The following is a 9,426-nucleotide window of genomic DNA, read 5'->3' as shown; positions in this document are numbered from 1 at the left end:
TGGACTGAGGGAACCGGGATGGAGTGAGGGAACCGGAATGGACTGGGGGAACCGGGATGGAGTGAGGGAACTGGGATGGACTGAGGGAGCCGGGATGGAGTGAGGGAACTGGGATGGACTGAGGGAACCGGGATGGAGTGAGGGAACTGGGATGGACTGGGGGAACCGGGATGGAGTGAGGGAACCGGGATGGAGTGAGGGAGCCGGGATGGAGTGAGGGAACTGGGATGGAGTGAGGGAACTGGGATGGAGTGAGGGAACCGGGATGGAATGAGGGAACTGGGACCCAGCGAGGGAACGGGCGGGGCCGCGGGAGGGCTCAGGGGTCCGGTTGGCGCTCGATGGATGTCCGTATCCTGGAAAGCAGGAAATCCCTCTCTTAGTCCTAATTAAACTTGCGCTGGGAACCACGAGTCTGGGCTTTTAAAGACCCCGAAGCGATGAACTCTGAAATAATGATACCATTTAGCTCGGAGAGCGGGCACTCCTTACCTGTGCCCGTGACTGTTGATTTTAAGGTCCAGGTTAAAACCAGAAAGGTTTGTGCTTCATGGAGAACCAAATGTATAAAGGCTTTACGTTGTTGTCAGTCTAACTGTGTTCTGTCTGTGGTATCTCTATGACTCCCATTAATACAGTCTCCAAGAGCCTCCTGGACTGATATGATAATCTTTACAATGTCTCTGTGTTAAAAGTAAACCTGCCCCTGGAGCAGTGAGGGACCTGTGACCTCCTTTCCCCTGTGACAAGGGCTGTGTGCTCAGACAGCTGCTCTAACAGGGTACAAAGGGCCGCTTTCCTGTTGGTTCTCTATTTGTTCCCAACAGTGTAGGAGGAAAACCATTTGTAATGGCATCTGCATGACTCAGAAGTCCAGGGATCGGCTCTGTGAACATGAAACATCTGTTCTAATTGCGCAAAGGAATCATTTGGCAGAGTTCAGGTAAATTTTGCACGACAACTGTCACTTTCGTGCCAGCTGGGTCGTGATTTCAGGGGTGTTACTCCTCCGTGCTGAACAGACCAGCAAAATAATACAGTGGAGATCATTCCCCCGGCTGCTCCTCGCTGCAAGGCCGGGTCACTCCCATGTGTCACAGACTAGCCCCGAGCTCAGCTCTGGAACATCCCTGAGGTCTCATCTGGAACATCCCTGATTTCTGCTCTGGAACATCCCTGAGCTCAGCTCTGGAACATCCCTGAGTTCTCAACTGGAACATCCCTGATTTCTGCTCTGGAACATCCCTGATTTCTGCTCTGGAACATCCCCGAGCTCAGCTCTGGAACAGGGCCCCCTGAGGGCCCGTGAGGGGCTGGGGGGGCCGGGCCGCGACCCCCGTGGGCGCTGCCGGGCGCGCTCCCGACCCCGCTCCCGCCGGCGCGCGCGCACCACCCCGTGCGTCACCGGGCGCGCGCCTCCCGCCGGCCAATAGCAGCGCTCGCTGCCGGCCCCGCCCACAGAGCCCGGCGCGTGTCTGTCCGCGCGCCGGGGGGCGGGGCCTGTCCTGGGAGCGCGCGCGGGGGACTCGCTCCGGCCCAGCCGAGCCCGGCCCGGGAGAGATCAGATCGGCTCGGCTCAGATCAGCTCGGCTCAGATCAGCTCGGCTCAGATCAGCTCGGCTCAGCCCGGCCCAGCCCCAGCCCCAGTCCCACCGCCCCCCAGCCCCAGCCCATCCCGGCTCAGCCCAGCCCCAGTCCCACCGCCCCCAGCCCAGCGCAGCCATGATCCACAGCCTGTTCCTGATCAACGCCGCCGGGGACATCTTCCTGGAGAAGCACTGGAAGAGCGTGGTGAGCCGCTCGGTCTGCGACTACTTCTTCGAGGCGCAGGAGCGGGCCTCGGAGGCGGAGAACGTGCCGCCCGTGATCCCCACGCCGCACCACTACCTGCTCAGCGTGTACCGCCACAAGATCTTCTTCGTGGCCGTCATCCAGAGCGAGGTGCCGCCGCTCTTCGTCATCGAGTTCCTGCACCGCGTCGTGGACACGTTCCAGGTGCGGGTCCCGCGGGCTGGGCGGGCAGAGCCCTTCGGTGCCGCGGCCCTGGGGTCGCTCTGTTCGCCTGTCACTTCACTCGCATCCTGCACTGGCGAGGGGACAGACAGGGGCTTGCGGTGGTTGGGGATTTACTGCCGGGAATTACGATGGCTTCGGGACCCACCCGCGCTCAGGGAAAGGACCTTTCAGCAGTCGGTGTTCCTGCTCTGGCAGCTGGAACTAAGACCAAGCTGACCTTGTTCTCACGGGGAACTCTTTGACGTGCTTTAGTCAGTTAGTGACACCCAGCCCCTGTGCTCACGTCCAGGGATGCTCCCTGGAATCCTCCTAAACAGTGGGTCGTAGGGGCTGTCCCAGAGCAACCCTGTTCCCTCTGGGCTCTGGTGGACATGGTCCATGTAAGAAAATGGTGAAGATGTCTGTCCTTCTGCCTGCCAACAACAGGGTTGTGTTGCCCAGATTTGAGATGTCTTGTGACCAGCATCCTGACAGAACACAGGAAATGTGGTGCTTGGTCAAACAAGTGTCATGTGAGCTCTTCCTTCCAGATGCCAGTTGAAATGTGAGCGTATTCTGAGTTCTGTTTCACTGTGGATTGGCTGTTCAGGCCAAAAAGGGATCCTGTCAGCCCTTTAGGTTTTGCTTTTTCTTGGGGTACAAGATGTGTGTCTTCACTGGCCTGGCCATTTATTAAAATCTGATATGTCTGAAAAAGAAATACCACTTGTAGTGCAGGACAGGAGTTCTCTGCTGTCACAGCCTGTTATTACTCATGCTTTGTGCAGAATGTCTGATCTCCTAAATTGCTGTAACTAACCAGCAGCTCAGGTGTGTGTTTGTGCTCTCTCCTGAAAGATGTGTGAAGTCTACATAGAGTAAGACTGTAAGGAAATTAAATGTTCAGTTTTAAAAATTGCTGAATTAATTGGGAGTGCTGATGCAGGGATTTGGCAGCTTAGTGGGGCAGTGGCAGAGGGTGCTCAGAGCTGCACATGTCTGCTGGAGTGGTCAGTCTGTCTGCTCATAGAACCTGGAGTTTCAGTGTTGTTTCACCTCCTCCAAGAAGCAGCTGGATTTATTCCTGGGGGGGACACAGGACTGAATGATCAGGAGATTCTCTTTCAGCAATTGTTGAGTAATTATTTCTTTTGCACAGGATTACTTTGGCGTGTGTTCAGAGGTGATAATCAAGGACAATGTTGTGGTGGTTTATGAGGTGCTGGAGGAGATGCTGGACAATGGCTTTCCATTGGCAACAGAGTCTAATATTCTTAAGGAACTGATAAAACCTCCCACTATCCTGCGGACAGTCGTCAACACCATCACAGGTACAGGGAATCAAGGAGCAGATAGACTGGGAAGTCCATGTGCAATATCCCTGCAGAAGTGAATTAGGACATGGGTGAGGGAAGTTTATGTGCCCTGCCATTCTAAACTGCAGCACAGGTGTGTAAGTGCTTTGCTTGAGGTTCCTTCCAATTCCAGCACCAGCTGCACTTTGGGTTTTGGTTTGGTTTTGGGTTGGTTTACAGTCAGATTACATCCCCAGTCATAGCCATGCCCTGACTTGCAGGATGTCAGTGTGCTGTGGGTTTACACATCCCCACATGTTCACACTTGCCTGTGCCTTACTGTGGTGTGTTTTAGAGCTGGGTGTAAGAGAGATGTGAACTCTAGAACACAGTGGGTCTCCAAGAGTAATTGCCCCCCTACAAAGGAACAGGCACTCGGGGGTTAATCACAATTAAGTTCTGTAGGTCAGGGGACTTGTTCTGGAGCACTGTCTGACGTCTGGGGGGGTTGTGGTTGCCTTTCTTTTTCCAGGGAGCACTAATGTGGGTGACCAGCTCCCCACTGGGCAGCTCTCAGTGGTGCCTTGGAGACGTACTGGTGTCAAATACACCAACAACGAGGCCTATTTCGATGTGATCGAGGAGATCGACGCCATCATCGACAAATCAGGTATGGGAGCTGCTCCTGGCTGGCACGAGGGTGACTGGTCCTGACAGTGCCTGGACAGAGAGGGGGGTTTTCCAAGAGGGTCGCCTTCCTCCAAGTGTGGGAAGCTCTGTTTCTGTTTTACTCTGGAGTGTTGCCATCCTGTACGTGCTGCTCAACCAAAAATGTCACAGAGGTACCACAACTTGTCCTTGTTCTTGAGGTCTCCTAAGCAATTTTATATTGGGAAAATAGAAGATGAGCAAATATTCTTTCTCTTTACTATTTGTGCATCTTAGTCTTGTTAGATTTGGGAGATACTGTCTTTGGCCATTAAAATGGACATTGCTAGTGTCTGTTGTTCTTAATTGTTTGCATCTTCTAGAGAGGTCATTGGGAATGAGAAAAATGTTGAGCAGGCAACATAATGAACCATGACACTTCATAAAGATAATAGATTTCCTTCCTCCCCACTGAGGGTTTTTCCACTTTGGGATTTTTTTGACCAGGTTCACATAACCACCTGTTTGCTTTATGATTGCAGGTTCCACGATTACTGCTGAAATCCAAGGGGTGATTGATGCTTGTGTCAAGCTGACTGGGATGCCAGACCTTACCCTCTCCTTTATGGTAAAGCTCAAGGATGTGTTTTTACTGAAGTAATTTGAAAAGCATTTCCCAGCCCCCCTGCTAAGATCTGTCTTACACTGACAGATTCCAGCACATCAGACTCTGGGTATGCCAAACAGAAAGAGAAAGAAATGACAATGGGAACTCATAGTGAACCTCAGCAACTTTGAGCCTAAAAATTGTATTTTCAGGTTCTTTGTTTAAAAGCACTGTTTGTGTGTGCTGTGACTAAGTATTTGAGTCTTTAGTGGTGTTTTAGGCAGATATGAAGGGCCATCTTTTTCATGAGTATGTATCAGTGCAATTATTCAACATGACTAAATTTTCTAAAATATGGTAAAAATCACCCTGAAAAAGGATAGAGGTTGCTGAGTGCTATAAGGATAGAGGTTGCTGAGTGCTATAAGGATAGAGGTTGCTGAGTGCTATAAGGATAGAGGTTGCTGAGTGCTGCTGTCACCCGGGTACAGCAGCACCAAAGAGTGTCCCGTGTCTGAGTACACCTTTGGTGGTCAGAGTGTCACACGGTGGCCCTTCGGGGACAGGAGTGGAGGAGCAGAGAGGTCCTTTGAGGGGGCACTGCCCTCACAACCCCTGTGCTGTCTCTGCTGCAGAACCCCCGGCTGCTGGACGACGTCAGCTTCCACCCCTGCGTGCGGTTCAAGCGCTGGGAGTCGGAAAGGATTCTCTCCTTCATCCCACCTGACGGCAATTTTCGCTTGCTCTCCTACCATGTCAGTGCTCAGAAGTAGGTGATGAATGTAGTGCTGTGAGTTATGAAATTTGGATCTTTCTGGCCAGGGAGAGGATAAAAAAAGGGAACTTTTAAAGATCAGGTGGTGTGTTGTGCCAAATGAAGTAGAGGGGCACGATAACTTGCATTTTTCCTTTTATAAAACATGTTTTCTCCTTGTTTGGAGCAGTGATTCTGTAATTTCTTTTTGGTCAGCCAGCATTTTTCAAAGACTAGCAGCAGACAAACAAACTAGAGAGGGAAAGAGTTAAGCAGTGGGGAGTAATCAAGCTGTTGATTTCCCGTGCTTATAAAAAGCTTTTAGAATCAAACAAGGTGAAAAGAATTGTAATCAAGACTTGAGAATGGGGTTCCAACTTTGCCCTTAGACCAAGCAAATGGGTGTAGGATTTCCTTCTCTGTTAAGGAGGTTGGTTCCCAATGTTCTCAGTGCATCGGGGAAAGCAAATACGAAGGCAAGAGATGGACAAGGACTTTCTTCTCTGCTCCAGTCTGGTGGCAATTCCCGTCTACGTGAAGCACAACATCAGTTTCCGTGACAGCAGCTCCCTGGGGCGCTTCGAGATCACCGTGGGGCCCAAGCAGACCATGGGCAAGACTGTGGAGGGAGTGATGGTCACCAGCCAGATGCCAAAAAGTGTGTTAAATATGACCCTTACACCCTCTCAGGGAACACATGTCTTTGATCCAGTTACAAAGGTGAGAGCAAAGGTAGAAATTAGATACTGGGGTTTTTTTAATTTTTAAGAAAATGCAGTCGAGCTGTTCCTGCTTCCATGGACATTTCCAGGACCACTGCTTTGCTGAAGGCAGGATCCTTTTTTGGGGATGGGGTGCTATCTTTTCTTTTTCTGAACAATTGCATACTAGAAGTTTCCTCAATCCCCACAACAAATAGCTGGGTGTCTGAGTGGATCACAGTTCTGGTTACTTGGTGTGTGAAGCAAATGCCAGCACTGGTTTTGTGTGATGGGTCTGGTGGATGCCTTACAAACTTCTGCATATCTGGTTGTCATGCCTGGTGCTGCATGTTAGACTTGGTCCTTGGCAAACACTGAGGGGTTTGGTGGGTTTGGATTTGGTTTGGGGTGTTCTGTTTTTGTTGTTTGAGTTCATTTAAATTTAAATCTGATGGGCTTGTCCATGGGGCCTTTAGCACAAGTAGTGGAAATATCATTTGTGGAAGGCTTTTGGGAGGTACCTGCTCCTTAAGCCTGTGTCTGTCCAATATGTGTCTGTCCAATATGAAAGGCAAGGTACTAAGAAGAAAACATTTTTCACAAAGAAACACTAAAAGCTGTCACTGAAAGGGGACTCTTCTTTAGAGGGTGTTACAGCATTTCTGTTTCACTGCTGAATTTTCTGTTCTTTTCAGTTACTGTCATGGGATGTGGGGAAAATAAACCCCCAGAAGCTGCCAAGCCTGAAGGGCAGTGTGAGCCTGCAGGCTGGGACATCGAAACCAGATGAAAACCCCACCATTAACCTGCAGTTTAAAATTCAGCAGCTGGCTATATCTGGTAAGTGACTGTCAGGTAAAGGAGGGGAATGTTCTCTGCTGTGCCAGTGCCCATTCTGCAGGTAGCTGAAGTAGCTTTGCAGGCCTTCTACAGTACATTCTACCTGAAACAAGCAAAAAATTGTCTGCTTTGACTACAGATACATGGATTTGTTCTCTCTGGTGCTCTTTGAAGCAATTCACCTACATTTCCTTGCATTTGCTGCTTACAGAGCTATAAAGAATTTCAGGGTATGGACGTGTTTGTAAAGAATGATTCTGACATTAGGCAGTTGTCAGCTTTTCTCTGTTCTGTTTACTGCTTGCTAAAACTTCCCCTGTGCTTTCTGTGCCTCTCTCTCGAAGGCCTGTCTGCTTTGTTTGTGGCAGCAGCAGTCTCAGGCTGTGTTTGTTTGCCTTTAGGACTGAAGGTGAATCGCTTGGACATGTATGGGGAGAAGTACAAGCCATTCAAGGGGATCAAATACATGACTAAGGCTGGCAAGTTCCAAGTCCGAACCTAGAGGATCCTGGCAGTGAGGAAGAGCACTTCTCCTTTTCCCCTGTCCCTGGCTGTTGGATGCAGCCTCTTTCCCCATCCATCTGTTTAGGGTTGCTCCCTTGCCTGTAGTAGCATGAGCAGGAAAACAAGTGCTCAGACTGCTGGAAAGCAGGGGAAAGTAAGGCTGACCTGAAACAACCTCATCTCTTGGAAGTCTTTGGAATAATAGCAGATGGGAGAAGTGTTCAGGTCCCTTGGGATTACTGAGTCAGCTGTTTAAGCTTGTATCACCCTCATTTTGCTGTCTTAGAGGAAATTCCAGGTATTTATTGCCTTTTGTATCTCCTCTTCCTTGTATTTTGGTTGGCTTTTATCCCTTTGTAGATGATCCAAAGTTGAATTTCCACAAACTTCAACTCCAGTGTGAGGATCAGCACCTGCCCTTCTCCATCACTGTGTGTCAGGATGCAGAGCTGTACAGTTCTTGGCAGCAGGGAAATCATCTTGCCTCTCTGCCTCAGAGGGGCTGGAGAAAGTGGAAGGGTAGATTGTTCCACCCAGGATAGCTGGTTGAGAAGCCTGAGATTGGGGATGGTGCCACAGAGGGAGGAATGGAAGAAGTGGATGCTTCTTGTAGATACTTCATAAGCCATCTGGGTCATTAAGTATCTTAAATCTCTGAACACAGACTTGAAATGCATTAAAATCTTGTAACTGGGGTGTGGTGGCATCTCAGTGTCATTCTGCTTCTCTGGTTATTTTATCAGTATTTGAAGGTAGGAATTCTCCCAGCTGCCTTGGGGAATCAGACAAGACAGGGAGGGGAATTTTTGTGAGGACACAGCACTGATGGAAATTGCAGCTGTGAGTAAATGAAGATAATCACTGTCCTATAACTTGTTGGAACCTCTCTCTGCCCCTGCTTGCCTATTGCAAATGAAGGCTGTTCTCCTGCTCACTGGTGTCCTTCTCTGACATAATTGTGACCTGGTACCTTCGTAGTGTTCCTGCCTGTCCTACCTCATTCCAGTTCCTGTCCCAGTCAGGTGCTGTGGATTCAAGGGTTGCCCACTGGGACCATCTCCTGTGCAGGAGCTGTTGCTCCATGTGCCCCCCCAGCCTGTGGTACCTCCCTGTGTACAGCAGAGAGAGGAGATGGGAGGCACCTGCACTGTTGGTGGTGTCTGGAACAGGCTCCTTGGCCACCACATCCAGGGTGTTTTCCCTGTGGGAGCAGAACTCTTCCCAAGCTGCTGTGCTGTGACCATGGACAGCCCCTAAAGGAGGGGTGGCATCCACGGTGGGGGGTGTGATGGAGACTTGAGTGGCATCTTGCTTGTGGAGCTGCAGGTTCCAGGGCTCCAGAGGAATGCCAGAGCAGGTGGCATCTGCTGAGGTGACATTACTGCTGAGCATGTTCGGTGCAAATAAAACCTTCAACGAGGGCATCAATAAAATTAATTTTTACATGTCATCTGTGTCATTTCAGTGTGGTTTGTGCAGGCTTTACAAGAAATATGGTTGGTATTTGAGGAGGAAGGTAAACTATGCCAGTTGGACTGTGAGTAGTGGGTGCCTGAGGGAGATAAATGTCTTTATGCAGTTGGGATTGTAAGCCAGGGACTAAGCCACTGTCTGACAAGCTAAAATTCATTACTTTCTTGGTAATTTTTCTTAGTGTTTCCCAGAAGGAGTGCTGAGCATTTCCTGGAACCTCAGTGAAAATGTCTTTAGGAGTGCAGCTGAACCATTTTTGTTTACTGGGTAGCAGGCTCAGGGTAGTGCTTTGATTATAAAGACAATGAAATACCTCCTGCTCCTCAAGTACTGATCCTGCCCTCTGGCTTTGTAGCTTTGTTTTTTAAAGGATCTTTTCTGCCCTGCTGAAGTGATTCATGTTACTCGAGGTTTGTTATGTGCATTAAGGCATCTGGCCCTTGAGCCAGGCTCTCTGCATCAGTCCTGTGGGATGAAAGGTGAAACAGGGCAGAGGGGGGAACAGGGGAACAACGTTAATGACACGAGCTGGTTGGCAGAAGGACTTTTGGGGAGGGAACATGAGGTGTAGCTGTGTACCTCAGTCACCATAAATGCTGATGCTGACCT

General features: G+C 49.9%; 1 protein-coding gene across 2 annotated transcripts in view; it reads left to right on the top strand.

The window, feature by feature from the left end:
* Positions 1-1,486: 1,486 nt before the first annotated feature.
* The window catches only part of AP3M2 (adaptor related protein complex 3 subunit mu 2), a 79,786-nt gene continuing 71,846 nt past the window's right edge, over positions 1,487-9,426 (top strand). Inside the window, exons 1-8 of one of the 2 annotated variants that reach the window (XR_007908417.1) lie at positions 1,487-1,995; positions 3,155-3,326; positions 3,823-3,960; positions 4,481-4,566; positions 5,181-5,314; positions 5,812-6,019; positions 6,696-6,840; positions 7,242-7,563. Coding sequence is in view for 1 of the 2 variants with exons in the window: in XM_051812098.1 (XP_051668058.1) it covers positions 1,723-1,995; positions 3,155-3,326; positions 3,823-3,960; positions 4,481-4,566; positions 5,181-5,314; positions 5,812-6,019; positions 6,696-6,840; positions 7,242-7,342 (1,257 nt within the window). In the remaining variant the exon portion in view is untranslated. Of the gene's footprint in view, positions 1,996-3,154; positions 3,327-3,822; positions 3,961-4,480; positions 4,567-5,180; positions 5,315-5,811; positions 6,020-6,695; positions 6,841-7,241; positions 8,113-9,426 lie in introns of those variants that run through there. The other variant, XM_051812098.1, reaches the window with a different exon arrangement.

This window comes from Manacus candei, unplaced genomic scaffold (genome assembly GCF_025592945.1).
Source record: "Manacus candei isolate 608988 ecotype Guabito, Panama unplaced genomic scaffold, ASM2559294v1 h1tg000084l, whole genome shotgun sequence".
Classification (NCBI taxonomy): Eukaryota; Metazoa; Chordata; class Aves; order Passeriformes; family Pipridae; genus Manacus; species Manacus candei.
This window is presented reverse-complemented; position numbering and strand designations above follow the sequence as displayed.